The sequence below is a fragment of the Hemiscyllium ocellatum genome, chromosome 14 (assembly GCF_020745735.1).
Source record: "Hemiscyllium ocellatum isolate sHemOce1 chromosome 14, sHemOce1.pat.X.cur, whole genome shotgun sequence".
Taxonomy (NCBI): Eukaryota; Metazoa; Chordata; class Chondrichthyes; order Orectolobiformes; family Hemiscylliidae; genus Hemiscyllium; species Hemiscyllium ocellatum.
This window is the reverse complement of record NC_083414.1, coordinates 71,354,235-71,376,429: the sequence shown is the minus strand read 5'-3', so window position 1 is coordinate 71,376,429 and position 22,195 is coordinate 71,354,235. Positions and strand designations below refer to the sequence as shown.

Genomic DNA, 22,195 nt, shown 5'->3' with positions numbered 1-22,195 from the left:
ACCAGTTTTTTTGCACAAAGGCTCTACCCTTTGTGGTGGTTTTGGTGGTCAAGAACTGACTGAGTGTTGCTCTTCTCCCTGTCCAGTCCTGCTGCACTAAGAGTTTTGTGCTTCATTGTTGGCCCCAGCTGTGATCAGCAAAATCAGTATAAAACAAGTCATTTTCTGACGGACACTGAGCCTCTTTGATATTTACTGAGCTCCTTATGTTCAAAATTGCCATCTGGACCACTCTTAGAGATGATTGTCAAACATCTAATTTCCCTTTTTCCTCCAAAGTTCTTGAATGTAAAAACTTGGACAATATATATGTTTTGCCAAAATATCCTCAATGTCATGAGAATATGCCCAAATTTAAAACACGGCTAATTGAACCTAAATTAACATAAAGAATTGGATCCCAAAGAATTATCAAATTCATGTCTGTATTTCTTCTTTTGAGTCTTGAAAGTAAAATATCAACTCCTTTAACCCCTATTAGTGGGTATCAGGCTGAGTGTGTTTAAGAACCTTCACATTGGGAATCATGCCAGTACTTAATATAACTTGATTCTAATGTCATAAATCTTTTTTCAAAGAAATGGGTACGGGTTGGTCATAAATTTAAAAACTCAAAAAATTACAGAACAACAGGCTACCAACTAGTTCCTACTGAAAATCTGCTTACAATACTGAGAGAACCTTCCTACTCTGGACAAGCATGTTCGGTTTGCTTTTCAGTAATGGGTTCTCCTACCCTGTTCTTCCTAACCTTGGAATCCTCCTTATGGCTTTTTCTTCTTCCTTACCTCCATGTCACTGCTTGGAAACATAGGGGTCAGTTCCGCAAGCACGTAGACAGTGCTAAGTTCTACGTGTTCACTACTACCTCTCTTGACCTACCACAGTTTCTGTGTTGTCAGATTCCTTATCTGATATTGAGTCTAGGTTGAACTATGATTTTGTCTAGCTAAACCAAAATGCCCTTTATTCATGTCAGGACCATGATAAGTAGTCAGAACTTTTGAGTATTGGCACATCAGAGCTGAGCCTCATGCTATCCCCAGTTAGCTTTGTCACACACATATGTGCAGGTGGGGAGGATGGTTAGAATCAAGAATGACTCTTGATTTTCCACACTTTGAGTCTAGTTCTAGTCTTTGTCTTGTCAACCCTTGCAGAAATTAATTATGTTAACACGCCGATTTTTGTTTGTGTGATCTAGTACTACACAGTCTAAATCTCAGATGCACTTTTTAAAAGAAAAAGATTCAATCCTGCATAATTTCTGGGCATTAAGGACAAGTTCACCTGCTATTGAGACTGATCAGCTGATTTATTCATAGCAGCATTCAGCAAGCTTGATTTCTTGATTATTTGAGACATTAGGTGACAGAAACTGTAAAACACAATGTGAGTTAGGATAGCCATGCCAGAATGCTCTACACAAAGCTGCAAATACCATTCTGCAATGTAATATCAGTAGTGCATCCCAAATTAGAAAAGTGGGCATGCTTTGACTAAAGAATGCTTAGAATACATTACACAGCAATTACTCGTCATTGCTATTTGTGGCACTGCCTTTGTTTGCTGGTGCGTGTGTAGATCTGCAAGCCTGTGATGTTAGTATAATGACAGACCTTCCAGTCCTTTAAAAGCAGTGTGTTGGAGGTTAATTGAACATAGAAACATTCAATGTGAATATTACTGATCTCCTACTTTTCAACACTACTTTTCCACACCGTACCCATTTCCATTGATATCTTTTAAATTTATCAATATCTTTGAATATATTTAATAATAGCCTCCTCAGCCTTCTGAACTAGAAAATTGCAAATTCACCACCTTCTGAGTGATAAAATTCCTCCTAACCTACAATCTAGTCCCACCTGCCAGCACCCAGCCCGTATCCCTCCAAACCCTTCCTATTCATAGACCCATCCAAATGCCTCTTGAATGTTGCAATTGTACCAGCCTCCACCAGATCCTCTGGCAGCTCATTCCATACCTGTCCCACCCTCTGCATGAAAACATTGTCCTTTAGGTCTCTCTTTCCCCTTTCACCCTAAACCTATGCCCTCTAGTTCTGTTTGATGTATGTCATGGCATTCCCCCAAATTTCAAATCCTGTTAACGTCAATCTATCTATATTGTGCTGGCGATACAAACTGATCTTAGTGCCCAGCAAAGCTGAGTTCGCCAGAATTGGAGGAGCTCCAAGTACAGATTCCCCTAGACCCTTTGTCCCATCCCTAATTTTAAAGTCCATGAAATTCAAAACAGCAGAAACCATGGAGTAATCATTGAAACTATAAAAACTTTCAGTTTTGTGGGCCAAAGTAGCAGAGTTCATGGTCCTTAGGCCATTATTTGGGGCAGTAGACTTGTGACTCTTCACAACCTATTAATGTACATCAGTACCATTTCAGCCATTTTCAATGTTTGCAAAGATCTCATGAGCTGCACATGATACTAGTGAAAGTTCGTTCTTTGGGTTGCATGTCAGAATTAATCCATACCATCTTATTGAGCACCCCCAGACTATGCCTTGATGAAGGGGAGTGCGAATGTCCCAAAGCCTCTAAGATAAGGAACTGTGCCCACCATTCCAAATGAGCTGAGGTCAGCTGAATCTGAATACACTGCTGTTGTCTGTGTTTGAGTAGAGGCCAACTATTTTGCCATATGATGACAGACAAGCCAAGGATCTGGTGGAGCCAGACTTGGCCTACGGATGCTTGAATAGTCGATTCCCAGTCAGGTTAACTTTGGTTTACCTGAGCAGTTAGATGAAGTATTAGGTAACCCTTTCTCAAGCAATATCCCACAGTCGTGGAAGCACAAGTGATTTCTGGCTAAGAAGAGGCTATAAACAGAACTCCTGTTTGGACTCTCATATAAATGCGCCCTAATGAAAAGGAATCTTGACTTGGGAAATAAAATCTCCAATCCCTCAAGGACAGTTAATAAGTTTGCAGATGACTCCAAAATTGGAGGTGTAGTGGACAGCTAAGAGGGTTACCTCAGATTACAACAGGATCTGGACCAGATGGGCCAATGGGCTGAGAAGCAGCAGATGAAGTTTAATTCAGATAAATGCAAGGTGCTGCATTTTGGGAAAGCAAATCTTAGCAGGACTTCATGGTAAGGTCCTAGGGAGTGTTGCTGAACAAAGAGACCTTGGAGTGCAGGTTCATTGCTCCTTGAAAGTGGAGTCGCAGGTAGATAGGATAGTGAAGAAGGCTTTTGGTATGCTTTCCTTTATTAGTCAGAGTATAGGAGTTGGGACGTCATGTCCCAACATCGGTCAGGCCACTGTTGGTATATTGCATGCAATTCTGGTCTCCTTCCTATCGGAAAGATTTGTGAAACTTGAAAGGGTTCAGAAAAGATTTTACAAGGATGTTGCCAGGGTTGGAGGATCTGAGCTGCAGGGAGAGGCTGAACAGGCTGGGGCTGTTTTCCCTAGAGCGTCGGAGGCTGAGGGGTGACCTTATAGAGGTTTACAAAATTATGAAGGGCATGGATAGGATAAATAGATAAAGTCTTTTCCCTGGGATTGGGGAGTCCAGAAGGAGAGGGCATAGGTTTAGGGTGAGAGGGGAAAGATGTAAAAGAGACCTAAGGGGCAACTTTTTCACATAGAGGGTGGTACGTGTATGGAATGAGCTGCCAGAGGATGTGGTGGAGGCTGGTACAATTGCAACATTTAAGAGGATGGGTATATGAATAGGAAGGGTTTGGAGGGATATGTGCAGGTGGGACTAGATTGGTTTGGGATATCTGGTCAGCATGGACGGGTTGGACCGAAGGGTCTGTTTCCATGTTGTGCATCTCTGACTCTGTGACTGGAGCATATAATCTAGGCCGACACTTCAGCACTGAATGAATGCTGTACACTGAGGTGACATATTTTGGATAAAGCATTATGTCAATACTCTACAATTAATAAGATTTGTGTTCGAGATTCATTGATGCAGTTCATTTGATGAACAGGAGTTCAGACCTAATATCCAGGCCAGTTATCACCCTGGATCAATACATGGGTCAAGATTGTTGCTGTGTTTTCAGTGACTTAGTTCTGAACAAAACCAACAGTCTGTCTCTCACCCCAGCCATTCACCTGCTACAGCCCTCACCTCTATTCACTGCTGTCCAAGAGATATAGTATTTAAAAGTTATTGTGGATAACTGGTTTAGGCATTTATTGCCAGAACTGGATAGACCACTTAAGACATGTTTGGGTCTTACTATTGTCTGCTAAATTATGCCGACATCATCCTGGTTCTTGTGTTCCTATGAAGTGTGTTGGGATGGTTCATTACTTTTAAGGCTCTAAATATGCACAGTATAAATTGATGTTTAGGGTCTCCTGGCCTGACATCTGATTGCTCCAACTGGCACTCCCAAATATTGTCAGTCTTCTAAAGTTGCCACTTATTACCTTAACCTGTAACTTGCACATTCAGGATCACCAAAGGACTTTTTGGGAAGTGATTGTAAATGTTGTGTTTAACTCTGTTCTAACCTGTAATGACGTCATGATCGATCTAGTATAAATTGACCCGCAGTGAGATAATGCAACTAGGAAGACTGAAACACTTTGTAAGCCAGATGTTGCAAACTCTAATCAGAACCTAATTTGGTTATTTATTTCTTTGAAAAGGCGTGCGCAGGCCATTTTGAAATTATTCCTCAGATAGAAAGTGTCCAGGATAGCTGACATTTTAAAAGCGTTGGAATCGAGATTAAAGTGGCGCTGGAAATGCACAACAGGTCAGGCAGCATCCGAGGAGCAGGAAAGTCAGCGTTTTGGACAGGAGCCTTTCATCAGGAATTCCTGATGAAGGGCTCCTGCCTGAAATGCCAGTTTTCCTACTCCTTAGATGCTGCCTGACCTGCTGTGCATTTCCAGCGCCACTCTGATCTTGACTCAAATCTCCAGCATCTGGAGACCTCACTTTCACCATTTTAAAAGCATTGAGTATCTGAGAGATCAAGTTAATCTGGAATAATGGGTTGCATCCTTTTGAAGTGAGATAACCTGGTAGTTCTCCCTAAAAGATTTTGTATGATTAGTGTGCTGTCAGGCTCATGCTTGATACACCCACATTTAATCTCGCTTCATAGTTCAGGAGAGTTTCTAACTGCATCCACACCCTGGGGTGTGTTGCTGAACAAAGAGACCTACGAATGCAGCTGCATAGTTTCTTGAAAGAGGAGTCGCAGGTAGACAGGGTGGTGAAGAAGGCATTTGGCGTACCTGCCTTCATTGGTCAGAGCATTGAGTGTATGGGTCGGGACAGCATGTCCAGCCTTCTAGGACATTGGTGAGACCACTTCTGTAGGAAGGATGTTTTTAAACTTGAAAGGACACAGAAAGGATTTGCAAGGATGTTGCCGGGACTGGAGGGAGAGCCTGAATAGGTTGGGACTTGTTTCCCTGGAGCATCGTAGAATACACAATACAATGCAGAACAGGCCCTTTAGCCCTCGATGTTGCGCCAATCTGTGAACTAATCTAAGCTCATCCCCCTACACTACCTACCCCCCTCCATATGCTTATCCAAGGATTGTTTAAATCTCCCTAATTTGGCTGAGTAACTACGTTGACAGGCAGGGCATTCCACACCCTTACCATTCTCTGAGTAAAGAACCTGCCTCTGACATATGTCTTAAATCTGTCACCTCTCAATTTATAATTCTGCCCCCTCATCATCCTTGGAAAAAGACTTTCACTGTCTGCCCTATCTAATCCTCTGATCATCTTGTATGTCGCTACCAAATCCCCTCTTAGACTTCTTCTTTCCAATGAGAACCGACCCACCTTCTCTCCAGAACAGGCAACATCCTGGTAAGTCTCCTCTGCACCTTTTCCAAAGCTTCCACATGAGGCAACCAGACTATACACAAGCGTTTTGTATAGTTGCAACATGACATTACAGCTCTAGAACTCAGTCCCTCTACCAATAAAACCTAACACCGTATGCCTCCTTAACAGCACGATCAACCTGGGTGGCAACTTTCAGGGATCGATGTACATGGACTTAGAGGCTGAGAGGTGACTTAATAGAGCTTTATAAAATCACGAGCAGCATCGATAGGGTGAATAGCAAAGGTCCTTTTCCTAGAGTGGGTGAAACTAAAGGGCATATTTTTAAGTTGAAAGGGGAAAAATTTAAAAAGGACCTGAGGAGTAACTTTTTCACGGAGAGGATGGAACGAGCTGCCAGAGAAGTAGCAGTGGTGGGTAAAATTGCAACATTTTAAAAGGCATCTGATGGGTGCATGAATAGAAAGGGTTTAGAGGGGTATGGGCCAAATACTGGCAAATGAGTCTGTCAGATTGGGATGTTGACAGTTGACTGAAAGTTGTCAGAGGCATGATTTAAGAAGTGACTTAAAGAAGGAGAGAGAGAACATTGAAAGGGTTTAAGGAGAGAATTTGAGTGTTTAGCATTGTGACAGCCAAATCCATCAATCACAGAGCAATAAAAATCACGTATCTGCAAGTGGATCTAGAGTTGGAGGAGCACAGACACCTGGCAGGGTTGCAGGGCTCAGCTCAGCATTTTCAGTTGCTCTAGAAGCTAGGAAAACATAATTGGGCTCAGCAACCCCAAGCTATGGACGGGAATGTATTATTAGGCATGATGTGTTGAATCTCAGTGAAAAATATCAGCATGTGCCATCCTGAACATAGTAATGATTTGGCTCATCTATGTTGCCCTCGAAGGGAAAAAGTAAACAGAAAGAAATGATGAAAGGCTGGGTAGAGGTGCAAAGAATGGGAGAGTACTTATTTGGTTTGTAATCACCAGTGCAGAATAGTTGGGCCAAATGCCTGTTTTTATATTATACTAGAAGGAAAATATTTGTTAGGGTTCATTACATTGAAGGTATTGCTTAACTGGGACTGTGGGTGACACACAATGTATATGCGATAGCTAGGCCATCAAATCTTTCTCTTGTCTAGGCGTTTACGGATTAAAACTCAATGAAAACAAAAAAAACTACATTCCTATGCCAATAGCTGTAATTAATCTCATCACCAGTGACCATGTATAGATGCACCATAAAAAGCATCCTGTCCGTATACGTCATAGCTTAGTATGCCAACTGCTCTGTGTAAGCTTGCAAGAAATTAGAGTTGTGAATGCAGCCCAATCCATCATGTAAACCAGCCTTCCATCCATTAGCTCTGTGTACACTGCCTCAAGAAAGCAACCAAAGTAATCAAACTCCCCTCCCAACCCAGTTATACTCTCTTCCACCCTCTTCATTCAGACAGAAGATATAAAAGTTTGAAAATGCATACCAACCGCTTCTTCCCCACTGTTATGAATGGATTGGAGTTGATCTTTGTCTGCACCTGTAACACTATATTCTGCATTCTGTTCTACTACCCTGATGTATTTATTAAAATGTGATTTGTCTGGTTAGCAGCAAAATGATACTTTTCACTATCTCAGTATGTATGATAATAAATCAAATCAAACCAATGATTTGTTTGCAGTAATGCAAACTCAGTGCATATTTTATCATAGTCATAGAGATGTACAGCATGAAAACAGACCCTTCAGTCCAAACCGTCCATGCCAACCAGATATCCTAAGCTAATTTAGCCCCATTTGCCATATCCCTCTAATTCATTTACCCATCCAGATGCCTTTTTAAATGTAATTGTACCAGCCTCCAGCACTTCCCCTAGCAACTCATTTTGGCTTTGCTTTTGTCTCTGCATTTCAGACTTGGCTCCAATGTTAATTGTATCATACCTTAGTACATTTTGAGTGGGAGATAGAGAGAATGCCCCCTTTTAATCTCGTGGTATGTTCTGTGATAGCAGAAACTGTGTTGTCTGTGAAAGAAGTTCTATTTTGGTTCTGTTTCTTGGAATGGGAGAAGATGCCTGCAGCACCTCGAACACTAGGGGGTGTGGTACAGTGCTAATTGCATTATTGCTTTGTTTATTGCTGTTTGTTGCCATCTGAGCGTTCATTTATGCTGCAGGCTAAAAGCATTATTCAACAAGAACTGAAGCTTCACAACTGAACTGATCCCATCTTCTAAAATTGGGGCTTTAAAAGTGCCGACCTGTAGAAAAGATCTATCGATTCTGAAGTTTTCAATTGAAGTATTAAACCTCTCCTTGGAGAGAATTGCAGACTTCTAACGTACTTTGTAGAAAGAAGTAAACTTCTGACATTGTCCTTGAATGGCTTAGCTGTAATCTTTAGGTTTTGTCTTCTCTCTCTCTCTCTCTCTCTCTCTCTCTCTCTCTCTCTCTCTCTCTCTCTCTCTCTCACACTCTCTCTCTCACTCTCACTCTCTCTCTCTCTCTCTCTCTCTCTCTCTCTCTCTCTCTCTCTCTCTCTCTCTCATGGGCAACCCAGAACAAAAGTTTATCTCCATCTCCATCTACATTATGAAATCTTTTAATCATCTTGAGCGCATTAATTGTATGACACACTTAATCTCCTGTGTTCAAGGGAATACAACTTGCCCTCATAATTTAAACCTTTTAAATGCAGAATAATTTTGAGCCTAGTGTACACCCCCTCAAAGGCTAAGTAGCATTCCTGAGGTGAGATACCCAGGACATTCTTCAAAAATAGCTCTTTCCAGTGCTTTCTTTAAGCAATGTAATTTATTCCCTCATTTCCCATTCTTCCATCATTGGTATTTTTAATTGTTGAATTCCAGAAGTCGTTTAACCACATTGAGTGGCCATTACTAAATAAGATATTGTTCAATTGTTGTATCTGCAAGTCAAGCTAATAATTGTGTATATTGTACACATACCCAAGGATAAATCCAAGAGCTCTGTTTACATGTTAAGTAACCAGTGATCATCTGTTCTTGTTGAGCTTTTGAAAGGTGTTAAATGTTTAGACGTTGTTAGATGATACTATTTTCAAGATTACCAAGGCTGTGCACTTGCTGTTTATTGTAGGACTAAGTGGACCTTAAATATCCTGAAACTCAATGTATTCTGAGAATATCCTCATGCCTGAACGTAACTTAAATCATTCCTAACGTGGTTTGTTTATTAATGTACCAAAGTTTGAAGGCCCAATCTCCTTATTTGGAACTTATGGTTCACATTCCTGTATCCTATTTAGTACTGTGATCATCAGCATTGAGCTGCTTGCTTAAGAAGACACAGGTTGCTTTATTAGAGAGCTTGGTAGATTTAGTAATGTTGCTCAAGAAAATATGCACCAGTCCCTGTGCCACAGAGAAATGAAATGTGGGTTTGTGGCAATAATTCTACCTGGGAATTCCCTAATCACTTCAGAGTCACTGACATCAACGTTAAACTTGCACCTTAACTACAGTATCCTGAGGAGGTTTGCAGAGGAGAAGCAGATACTGAGCAACCAAAAAGAGTTAGGAAAGGGACTGAGACTTTATTTGAAAAAAGTTTCAAAAGTAGGAGTGAAATCCTAACAAAAGAGACAATTCCAACGCAGTACTGAAAGCAATAACTGCTGGAGATCACAGCCGTTCAGGCCGGTGAGGATTTTCATTCCATGTGTTGGAGAAAAGGGGGCGACTGGAGGTATGAGAGGAAAATAGGCCAGAAATGTTAATGCTAATGTAATGTTTGAGTCTTGCTAATGTAATGTTTGAGTCTTGCAAATGTTGGTGACTGTGTAGGATATAATAGTTCTGGTGGTCTGCATTTTTACCTTGCCCTATACTTGCAGAATGGTGCCCTTCAAGCTATCTATAACCAAATGTCTGTCTCTTGAATGAAGAAAGTTGCCTATTGTCCTTTACGAACTATGGCTAATTACTTTAGAATGAAACATCAAAGGTTTGGAAGAGCATGAAAAACGTGTTAGGAAAAGACTGTGCAATTTAGTTTAAATAAGGACTGCGTTGTTGTACCATTAGCTGTAATTCAGATCATCATTGTGGAAAAAAGTTCTTTGTCATAGTCAAAGTTAACACCATAAGAAATAGAAATAGAAATGAGCTTACTCTGGTATTGATATAAGATATTGGGTATTCCAACATCCCTCACATTCACTTTCCTGTCCTTTCCCCATATTCCTTGATTTTCCCCAACTGATCAAGTATATATCTACCTCAACATTAAATATACACAACATCTCTGCGCCCATATCTCCTCTCCACACCACCACCCCCACCCCCCCCCAACAGTTCTCTGTTGAAAGGATTTCCAAAGACACGCAACTCTCTGACACTAAAATAGGCGGTTTCATGGGTAGCGAGGAAGGTTATCAGAAATTGCAGCAGGATCTTGATCAGCTGGGGAAGTGGGCTGAGCAGTGGCAAATGGAGTTTAATACAGATAAGTGTGAGGTCTTGCATTTTGGAAAGTCCGGTGAAGGTAGGAGTTTCATGGTGAATGGTCAGGCCTTAAGGAGTGTAGTGGAGTTGGATCTTTGAGTTCAGGAGCATGGTTCTCTGAAAGTGGAGTCACAAATTGACAGGGCAGTGAAGAAGGGTTTTGGCAGACTGGCCATCATCAGTCAGGGCACTGAGTATAGAAATTGGGATGTTATGTTGCAGTTATACAGGACATTGGTGAAGTCACACTTGGAGTATTGGGTTCAGTTTTGGTCACCTTGTCATAGGCCTCTTCTCATTGTCATTCGTTTGTCTGTATGCTTGAAGTTTGATTGTTAACCCTTTCCACATAGTATGTCCTATTTGTGTCTGTGCTGAAGATTTTAATAACCTCTCCTGAGTTCTGCACTCTTGCCCCCTCTTTTACTTTGGGTTTTGTAATTTTCCCTGTAACTGAACACGCACACAGCTCTCCACCCACGCCCCCCCCAAAAAAAACATTTAGTTTAAATCCCAATGATTGAGCAGTTAGAAAGATGTGCAGTAGGTGAATTTGCCATTCCCATAGTGTTCAGGGATGCATAGGCTAGGTGCATTCCTGATGAAGGGCTTATACCTGAAACCTTGATTCTCCTGCTCCTCCGATACTGCCTGACCAGCTATGCTTTTTCAGCGCCACGTTCTCAACTCTGATCTCCAGCACCTGCATTCCTCAGTTTCTCCTAGGTGCATTAGTCAGGGGTAAATTTAGAGTAATAGGGTAGGGGAATGGGTCTGGGTGGGTTACTTTTCAGAGGGTTGGTGTGGACTTATTGGGCCAATTGGCCTGGTTCCACACTGTAGGAATTCTGAGTCTGTGAAAAAGAGTAACTTTGTCCTTGTCATCAGGAAATGTTCTTGAAAAGTTTTCCAAGTATACTTGATGAAGTGCTAATCTGTTCAAGCCGAAGGAAGCTGCTTATGCCAAAGCTTGAAGACAGCGAATAAACACATTGTAATCCAAGGAATGAACATCCCACAACATTAGCAGTGGCCTTCCTTTCCTCAACTACTCAAGTGGTTATTGATATCAGTGTGGATGTTGACAAAGATGGTAACGAGCCGGTTTCTGGGTGTTGGCTGAATTAACTTAGATTGAAAGCATCATGACCTTTCCCATCCAGATTCTGGCTGTGACTAAAGCAATCTTGTGGTATTAATAGCACAATATGCATGCCGTAGCTTATAAAGACCCGTTTATAAATTGTATGTTGAAGGAGACGGTTAAACCACACATGCCTATCATAACCTGTTATTTTGAAAAATCCTTTTAGAATGACATGAGGTATTGAATTGCTACATTGACTGTCACCTAGTCCATTTATTTCCTCACTGGTTGTGGCCTGCAACCACTGTCTTAGAAATGTGCATGACAGACCGAGGCAACTGTCGGGTGTTTGTAACTCTTTACACAATGGATACCACACTCATTCATGCTGTGGTAACCAACTGCCAACAGGAGGTACCACTTTTCACTAAGATGAGTGCAAAAAATATTCTGAGATCAATAGTTTAAAAACCCCTATTTTAATAAAGATCTTCAAGGTACTAATATAACCTTGCCTCTTGGTTTATATTGATTTGTGCTCTTATCTGGTAAAAGATACATTCATCAGATTCCTAACAATTTCAACATTCACTCCAGCTGCATATGGAGCCCACTTAGGTCAGTTTATCAAGTCTAGCCCCTCTATTTTCTTGATCTACAGCAATACTAGATCATATAGTTACCAGAGTTAGAATTAAATATTAAGGAGATTCAACACATTCAAAACTTTAGGCAAAACATCCTACATTTTACTTGCATGAATTTGTGTTATTTGAGTCCTGTGTGAGGGAAGAAGAATTAACTTGGCTACAAGAGAATGAGTGTCCTCATTCTGAGAGTGCAAGTGAATAGAATGTATCCATCACGGGAGTATTAGGAAAAATCAATGTTTTCACAACTTTGTAATATTAGAGTGCTTTCTTCCTTTGGCTGTTGGGCATTGATAGCTTGAGAGTTTAATTTGCCACCTGAGAGCACCCAGTAAGTAAAATGCCGACACCAGAAAACTACACTGCTGCTTTCTATCTCAACGGATGGTTCTTGATCTTGGGGTTTTCCAGTATTTTCCATTTTACTTTTGGGTTTCCAACGTGTTCGTTTTCAGTCATGTAAAAGTAATCATATGATTTAAACATGCAGATATTCAATCATTTATAATCATATTCTGAAAGAATTAGATTGGGCAAGTGAATTCCAATGCTCTGTATTACTACAGCCATTTACAAGTTGAGGATGTTGTGACTAGGTAAGAATGTTTAACATTCGGACAATTCGCAAATGTGTGATTATATAATAGGTTGTTAATAATTGGGTATTTATACAAATGAATTTAGATTGTTTAAATGCTCATGTTATTTCTTTCTAATTTAGCTTGTTCCAATGCTGATGTTTCTATCTAGGTGTTGTGTTGGTGTGTTTTGAAGGAGGGCGAGATGGTTACATTAACCTAGTGGCATACCCATACGTGGAAAGTGAAAATTTAGAGCAAGATGAAGTTCAAGAGAGGGAACAACCTCGCAGGAAGCATTCACGGAGAAGCCTTTATCGTTCAACGAGTGGCAGCGAGAACCTGATCCAGAAGGATGATTCTGACATCGCAGAGAGGTAGGCGGAAGGTTTCGATTGTGGGTATACATGGTCAGAATGAATCGTATTCAATAACCCTGTGAGGGGGAACAGTTCTAATAATGGTTTCCTAGATGGAAATATTTGGGAATCTTGCAATCCAATCTGTAACCTCTTCCAGTTCCACAAGCCATTGGGAACACTGTATTCATCCGATTCTGGCCATTCATGCATTTCTGATTTATTTTATTTCAGTAACAGTGCCTGTGCCTTCAGCAGCCTTGGCCCCAAGAAATGGAATTTGCTTTTGCTATCTCTCTGACACTGTGTCTTCCTTTTGTACCACCCTTTAAAACCAGCAGTTTGACCAGCATTGCAACACTTCTGCAAGAATATCCTTGCTTGACTGGATGTCAGATTTCATTAGATAATGCTCCTGTGAAGCAATTTGGGAATTTTACTACTTTTAACACAGTATATGACTGCATGTTGATGTTGCTGTTGTAGTCTTGTTATGTACCCTTGAATGTTGGTTGAATCTCTGTGTTAACGACTTTAACATCTTCACTTCATTGGGCAAATTGTGATGGAGTCAACAGCAGCAAGTAATACCACCAGAGACCTGCTGCTTCTCTCATTAGAGCAGTGGTGTAACCTGAGGGTAACCATACCTCAGGTGAAGGGTGATGTTGAGAAGGAGAGCCTTTGTGGTAACTTCATTCAGTGTGGGAATTGAACCCAAGCTGTTAGTGCCTTTCTACATAACAGACTAGTTGTCCAAACAACTGAGCTAACCAACCCCAAAAGAAAGTAGGTAGTTTAGGGAGTGCTGAAGGGGTGTAGTAGGATTTTTAGAAGGCAGAGCATCCCCAGGGGAAGGAATTTAAAGAGACCTACCATGACAGCATCTAGCAAAAGTAGCTCCAAGTAGCAGTGGCGGAATGACAACAGGTGAGGTCTAGGGAAGGAATTTAAAATAAAAAGTAAAGTAGTTGAAAATACTCTCTGGTTTGCAACAGTAGCCATAACACAAGCAGAGAAAAATTAAGTTGTGTAGACACGGTTACACGCTGACATCCAGATAGAAACGTGAGCAGAAAATCTAGAGAAATCAATAGAAAGCTGTTCGGAATTAAGCATAGAAGGGTAGTATCAACATGGAGTATCAACATTGTCCAGGTTTGGAGGGGCAGGAGTTTAGAGTCCAGAAGCTATTTGAAGGAGCGAGTAATGAAGGATGCATTGTTGAAGTAAATGCTGTGGGAAAGAAGGTCCAGGAGATGTGCAAAATTGGCAGCGCAAGAGAGTGAAATTGAAGATAACAATATGATGTAGAAGTGGTGAACGACTACACTTCTGCTCGGGACTGTGAATTTATGACCAGGAGTTGAGTTCTGGACAGTGATCAAATAAATCTAAAGAGCAGAAAATATTTTTCTTGACACAAAGTAACTGACATTGAAATCCTTTGTAGGATCAGTACCATATGCTGAATGTGAAAAAACAGACTGTAGTGATGAGCTATAAACTAAACAAAAAGACACATTAGCCGAGTCTCAGTTATTTCCCTATGTTGAAGAGTGGGCTTGATACCCAGAGAAGTTACAAACTAAATTTATTTAAAAATTCAGAACTCACTGAGGGAAAGCAAGGAGCAGGAGATGGAAATTAGCTTTAACAGGTAACTTGGTATATCTGAAATGTGCTCACTGTTTGACACTCAGGGTTCTCATGCTTTTGACCTTGTGCATTATCACAGATGTATATAGTCCAGGCTTACTTACTTACTGTGCTTAAAAACAGAAAATGGTGCAGGCCTGTCACATCTGTGGAGAGAGAAACCGATTTACGTTCCAAGTCCAATTTACTCTTCTTCAGAATTCTGAGCCCTGAACAATAGTCATATCAGACTCCATATTAACCCTGTTTCTCTTTCGGCAGGTGTTGCTAGACCTGCTAAGTTTCTTCACTTGCTGTTTTTATTTCAGATTTCTGACATTTGCATTATTTTTACTTTTATTTTGCTGCCTGTGCATACTTTATTTCCAGCTGCTGGTAGTCTATGGTTGGGGGGGGGGGGTGTGGCGGTCCTGTCTGACTACTCCTGTCGCCATCCTGGAAGCTACAACAGATCCTAGTACACCAGTTCTGCCTGGACACAGCTCAGTATAGACTAAGAAGTAAATCCACATCCATCTTGGTCCTTGAGGCTTAATATTAATCAAGCAGAGTTTATTCTTTGTTTTGTATTATGTTTACCAACCTAAATGATTTTGCTGATGCTTTGCACCCTTAATGCAATTGGAAAAGGTATGTTCTGCTGAAGTCACCTCCATCCTACCTCAAATAAGCATACCTGTGATATTTAAGATGAATTTTAAAAGAACCATGGTCAACATAGTTGAAACCTTTTATGGAGTATTTTAGGGTCCAGGCAATAGTCCCATGTTAATTAAGGGATAAATTGGGTGAGCCAGTTTATATAAAATATATAATTATGATATAGGAGGAGTATTGTGGAACAGTGGTGGTGTCCCTACCTCTGATCCAGAAGGTCTGCATTGAAAACCCAGTACACCAGAAGTTTGTCACACATTACTTAAGAATATCTCTGGAGATCAAATGATCAGTGTGATTGCAGTTTGTGGAGTGAGAGCAGAAATAAACCTTTGACTGGAAAAGTTATATTCCTGGGCTCTGATAATCCAGTATTTTAACCTCTGGTATTTAATAGTAGGTGTCTGGAATGTACTCCCTGAGAGTGCAGTAGAAGCAGATTCCCTTCGAGATGGTAATGGATAATTCGTTGAAGAGAAGAATGTTTCAGGGCTGTGGGCAAAAGATTTGGGAGGGCAGTGAGCTAGGTGATTGTTGCTAAAAGCTGGCACATATGCAATTCCTGAAACTGCAATGAGCATTTGGTGCAAGTATACTGGTCAGTGGTTCAGAATGGATTATTCAATAGAACTTTTTTAATCATTTCACAGAACGTTGACTAATTTAACTTTTTATTTTCTATGGAATGCACTAGTTAGGTCAACAGTATGATCTCTTCATAACATAGCTGATGATGTTGGTGCTGCTTCCATTTCTTCTCTGATCCTGAAAATGTTATTGACTACAATTCTATTTCCACTTATCTACCACCCTCACATGGTGTCTGCTAATTATCAATCGCTTTTCTGGATCTGTCCTCTCTCTTCATGTATGGACTTTGTTAGAACTGCACAAAGACCCACAATCACTTGAATGTATTTTGATGTTTCTCATTCAGTTTCTGTGTCTCTCAAAGCATGCAGCATGTTTTAACTTACTAATTTAGAAAACCTGATGATCAGCTATAAGTAATTTTAGCACCAGGTCCTTGTGATTTTGGGCAGGTTTATCACATTGGGGTAAATGAATTGGCCTTTCAGTGTAGTTTTAGGTTTGAATCCATAAATTCTACATCCCTTCACTATGTAAAGCTGCTTGAGTGAACTACTGATCTATCACTATACAACAGTGAGGTAGTGTGCTGATGGGCAAGCAGTCTATCACTAATAAACATTGATTAGGTACAGTACTTTTGGGTACTACTCTGTCACTGTAGCACTGAGAGTACTGGTGGATAATTTCGGATATAGTACTTGTGTGTACAGGCCTGCAACCATAACACTAAGGTGTGGCTCTGATTGATACAAATCTGTAACTGTGAAACCTACTGATGGGTACAGCTTTGTTACTATTTAAGACTGTGGGGTGGGTGGACTCCAGTACTGATAGGTACAGGTACATTTACAGTGGTGCTCAGTAATTGTATGTTGAATTACTTGTGCACTGTGTCCAAACTTGTCATTATAACGATGAGAGAGTACTGGTGGATACAAGTCTGTCACTGTACCATGGGGTACAATACCTCTGAATACATGTCTGTCTCTGCATGACAGTAAGGTACCTTACTAATGACCACAGGTTGGTCACTGTATAATACTGAGTTACAGTAGTTGTGTTAGTGTTCAACCCTGGATTGCAATACTGGTGGGGTCAGGTCTATCACTAAGAAGTTGTCATTGTTTCACTGGAGAGATATGTCATTGTGTACTGGTGCCTCACTATACCAGTGAGGTAGAGTACTAGTGATGGCAATAGTAAGAATGGCTTAATGGGATACATTTATAATGTCACAAAAAGTATACTGACTTGTATACTGTTTATCCTGTAGTCTGAGATCTATGTGACAGTTGCAGGTTTACCAGAGCAGGTTTTACCTAGCTGACTAAAACCTAGAAATAAAACTGCTGGTACTTGCTAAGATTGACAGCTGAGTAAATTATTTAAGTGCACTATAAGTGTGCCTATGCATACATTAAACTGGAGGAATATACAGCTTTTAGTAAAAGTAACAAAATGAACTAAGTCTGATTCTGTAGACTTTCTCATCGAGTGACTTCTTTAATATACTTTAGGTAAGCGTTAGAAACTCTTTACTGTGAATCACTGGGGATTTCCACAGCCCTTTTGTGAACTATTGTCTTTGCTGCATAGCATCTTTAACAATGTTTGAAGCAAACTCACTTTGACAGAACAGTTGAGGTTTTGAATTTGATAGGTGTAACCTCTTTATTCCCAGAAGTGAATTCAGCGGTGTCACTGAGAAATTCAGCTCTTCTGATGGTAACGAGAACCCACATTGTTCTGCACTGCTGTCCATGGCAACAGAGCAAATGGGTGAAGTGCCTATTTTAACGAATGCAATTCTAATTGGTTGGCTAAATTGACACTGAAACGGGTGGGTGATTCTGATTTCTGTTCGTGGTACGTGTTTCTGACATTGCATGTGTTTGCATTGCTACAGGGATGGAATGACTGGTGCCACACAGCAACCTGTGATATCAATTGCCCACGTACTGTGAAGGTAATTGAAACCCTGAGCAGAAAATGTGGCAGTTACCCGTGCCACAGATATTTGTTATTGTGTTGGTACCAATTTGCACAGTGTGTGTGAGACACAGACCTGAGCAATGTATTGTAGAAGGGCCCATTGTAGTGAGTATAAATCAGCTCCCTCTATGGCATACAGCTTAACAAGCAGCAGACCGTTACTTATTGTTAATGAGGCTTGTATGAAGTGCAACTGCCCAGAACACTGGAGGTGTCTGTTTTCATTTTCCACCAGCTTGCTTTTCAAGAGTAGCTGTCAATCCCTAACACTATTGCTGCTGTTGTAAGCTGGATACTTTCTACATCACGCATCTTTTCCAGTTGTCAGCTTTGGATATAAAAGGAAATTGAACTAATAACAAAAACATAAGTTAAATTTCCATAATATTTCTCAACGGCTCCCAACAAACAAGATCAAAGGTTATCAGTAAAATATATAACTATCTTTTGGTTGTGATTATAGAAGCAAATGCATGTTAATTCAATAAGATGTAGTTTGAATATCCATTGAATGCTTGGATTGCAGTGTGACTGTATTCAGGTCAATGTGGCAAGGGAAGATTGCTAGCCAGACCGTTTCATCAGTGAATGTGTGTGACTGCTGTGTGAAAAGTCTTTGTTCTGCTCTTCACCCTGTTTATTTTTTACCTCTCTGCCTTTCTTACAGCCCTCAGGAGATGAAGAGTCCAAAGGTGGAGCTGCAGGTTCCATCGGACATTCCCTTCCAAATGTTGGATAGCAACAGTGCGCTGATTGCAGAGAAGATCAGCTTTAACCCTTGGAGCCTACGCTGCCACAAGCAGCAGCTGAGTCGCATGCGCTCAGAATCAAAGGATCGGAAACTCTACAGTATCCTTTACTCAGAAGTGCTTGTAATATACAGTGCTTAACAGTAGTACCATCCCTTATTAACACCCTGTCAACTTATCCTCTTTATTTGATGCAGCCTAATGTAATTGTAACACCTGACTACTTCTGAACAAAACATATAATACTCCTGCTTCTCAACAGTGTAACTGCACCAGTACCCCATGCCAAGTAGAAATTGTATTTACATTGGACCTCCTAATGTGGAATAACTCGAAAGGTAGTTCATTGGTGAGCAGAGACAAAGAAATAATTAGTACTGGTGACCAAAATCTTGTCAAAGAGAGAGATTTTGAAAGAAGGGTGTGAGCATCACTGGCAGAATTATTATTTATTGTCCATCCTTAATTGTACTGAAGAAAGTTGTGGTGAGCTGCCTTCTTGAATTATTGCAGACCTTGCTATTTGGAAAGGAATTCCAGGATTTTGACATAGCAATAGTGAACAAACAATGGCTTAGGTTCCAGGGCAAATTGGTGTGTGACATGAAGGAAAAATTGTAGATGGAGGTGTTCCCATGTGTCTGTTGCCTTTACCTGAGTGGTAGAGGTTACAAGTTCGGAAGGTGCTGTCAAAGGTGAGTTGTTGTAGAGCATCTTGTGAATGTACACACTGCTGCCACTGTCCTTCAGCAATGGAGAGAGACATTGTTGAAGATGGTGGATACAGCACTAATTGAGCAGGCTGCTTTGTCCTGGATGGTGTCAAACTTCTTGAGTATTGTTGGAGCTGCACGCATCCAGGCAAGTGGAGAGTATTCCATCAAAAAGCACAAATCAACTACTAGAATTTCAGATAAAGATATGGCTAACTTATCTGTGATGTGACAGAGACTGTCCACAGTAAACTGAGAACATCTACTCATGGATAAAACAACTGAAGAAAAAATGTTTAAAGAAACATTTCATGTAGTACAGAGCCAGTTTATATCCCTGAAAGGGAAAAGCTCCACTTCATAAGAGCAGAGACAAGCATGGACAACTAAAGAGATAAGGGATAACATAAAACTAAAAGAAAGGGCTTACAAAAATGCAAAAGTAACATAATTCCTGCAACTGGGAAAAATACTAAGAATCACAAAGCAAGTTATAAGAACTGCAAAAAGAGATTACGAAAGAAAACTTGCAAGGGACATCAAAATCAATAAGAAGAAATCTTGTGACAAGAAAATGGTGGTCAGGAATAATATTGGTCCACCAAAGATTGAAAGTGGAGATAGTGTCAATGATTGGGTAATTGATTGATATGTTGAATCATTACAGATATTGCTGGAGAAACTTATAAACAGTATTGAAGAGTCATTGAAATCAAAACATTCTAACTCTGCTTTCTTCCCACAGATGCTGCCAGACCTGCTGAGCTTCTCTAGCAATTTCTGTTCAGTTTCTGATTTCCAGCATCCACAGTCCTTTATTTTAGCTTTGAATAATTACTTTGCCTCAGTATTTACAGTACAAAAGGAAAATAGCTTGCCAAAGTTCTGAGGAAACTAATAGTGGGATGGGACAGGGACTGAATAAATTTAACTTAATTTCCTCATTATCAATGTTTACTTAATGGAACTAAAAGAGTGACTAATTCCCAGAATCGAATGGTTTCCATCCGAGGGTGTTTAAAGAAAGAAAAGGAGCACGTTTGTTTTAACTCTGAAGGATTATGACCCAAAATGTTGACATTCATGTTCCTCCGATGCTGTCTGACTGTTTTTCCAGCTACACATTTATAGATTCCTAGAGATGTACAGCATGGAAACAGACTCTTTGGTCCAACTTGTCCATGCCGACTAGATATCCTAAACTAATCTAGTCCTATTTGCCAGCATTTGGCTCATATCCCTCCTAAACCTTTTCATATACCCATCTAGATGCCTTTTAAATGTTGTAATTGTACTAGCCTCCATCACTTTCTCTGGCAGCTCAATCTACACATGCACCATCGTGTACATTAAAAAGATGCCCCTTGGGTCCCTTTTAAATTTTTCACCTCTCATTTTAAACCTATGCTCTCTAGTTCTAGACTCCCTCACACTCTGACTTTCAGCTTCTGCAGTCTTGCTATCTCTGAGTCTATAATTGATACAGGTGCCATCTTTCTGGATTGAAAAACTGCTTGTTACTCCATTTTTTTAAGTCAGGCAGAAGAAGAAAACCAGGGAACTGCAGACCAGTTAGCCTAACATCTGTAGTGGAGAAATGGTTGGAGTCTGTAATCGAGGATAGGATAACTGAGCACCTTTTTTAAAATTGAATATTTTTATTATGGACTTCAAAACGCATTTAATAAAGTCCCTCGTAAGATGCTGTCATCTAAGGTAGAAGCCCACAGAACTGAAGGCATATTACTAACCTGACTGGGAAATTGGTTGGGAGGCAAGCGACAGAAATAGAGATAATGGGTAAGATTGGCAGGATGTGACCAGTGGTGTCCACAAGGATCTGTTGGGGCCTCAATTATTTGCATTATTTATTAATGACTTGAATAATGGCATAGAAAATCTTGTATCCAAATTTGCTGATGCTACATAATTAGATGGCATTGTAGGCTGTGTAGATAATAGCATAAAATTACAAAGGAGTATTGCTGGACTAGGTGAATGGGCTAAATTATGGCAGATGCAGTTCAATGTAAACAAATGAGGTTATCCATTTTGGACTGAAAAAGGATAATCAAGGTACTTTCTAGGTTTTGTTAATTTAAACGCAGTGAACTCCAAAGTAATTTGAGAGTTCAGGTGCATAAATCTTTAAAATGCCACAAAAACCTGCAGAAAATAATCAAAAAAGTTAATGGAATGCTGGCCATTTAGCTAGAGGATGGAGTAAAAAGTTGCAGAAGTTGTGCTGAGAGCTCAGTTGGAGTGCTGCAAGCTGATCTGATCTTGAAGGAAGTATGTTTAGCAAATGATACCCGGGATTAAGCTACGAAGAGATATTATACAAATTAGACATGTTTTCTGCAGAATTTAGAAGGTGAAGGAATTGTCAAGGTGTTAAGAGAGAAAGACAGGGTCAATAAAGATAAACTATTGCCACTGGTTGGAGATTCTGGAACACAGGAACATAATCTAAACTTTATGTCCAGATCATTCAGGATTTCTGTACAGAAAGGATGGTATGTGTTTGGAACACTTCCACAAATGGCAGTTGATGCTAGATCTCTTATTAATGTTAAATCTTTAATGGATTTTTTTTTTGTTAAGCAAAGGAATATGGCCAAAAAGCAGGTATGTGGAGTTAAGCCACCTATCAGCCATGATCTCATTGAGCGGTGGAACAGACCTGAGGGGCCAAATGTGTTCTCTGAACAGGTTGATGAGAAAATATCTACCCTGAGGAACTCCTGCAAGTTGACCTAGAGCTGAGATGATTGATTTCCAATAAATACAGCCATTTTCCTTCCAGATAGGTGTGACTCCGACTTGTGAAGCGATTACCAATTGTTTCCACTGAC

The 22,195-nt window shown here is 40.3% G+C and overlaps 1 protein-coding gene across 1 annotated transcript in view; it reads left to right on the top strand.

Moving 5' to 3' along the window:
* Nucleotides 1–22,195, top strand: part of ip6k1 (inositol hexakisphosphate kinase 1) — a 72,244-nt gene that overhangs the window by 31,167 nt on the left and 18,882 nt on the right. The window contains exons 3-4 of the mRNA XM_060835786.1: nucleotides 12,790–12,994; nucleotides 18,546–18,727. Of these exons, the coding sequence (XP_060691769.1) occupies nucleotides 12,790–12,994; nucleotides 18,546–18,727 (387 nt within the window). The remainder of the gene's footprint in view (nucleotides 1–12,789; nucleotides 12,995–18,545; nucleotides 18,728–22,195) is intronic.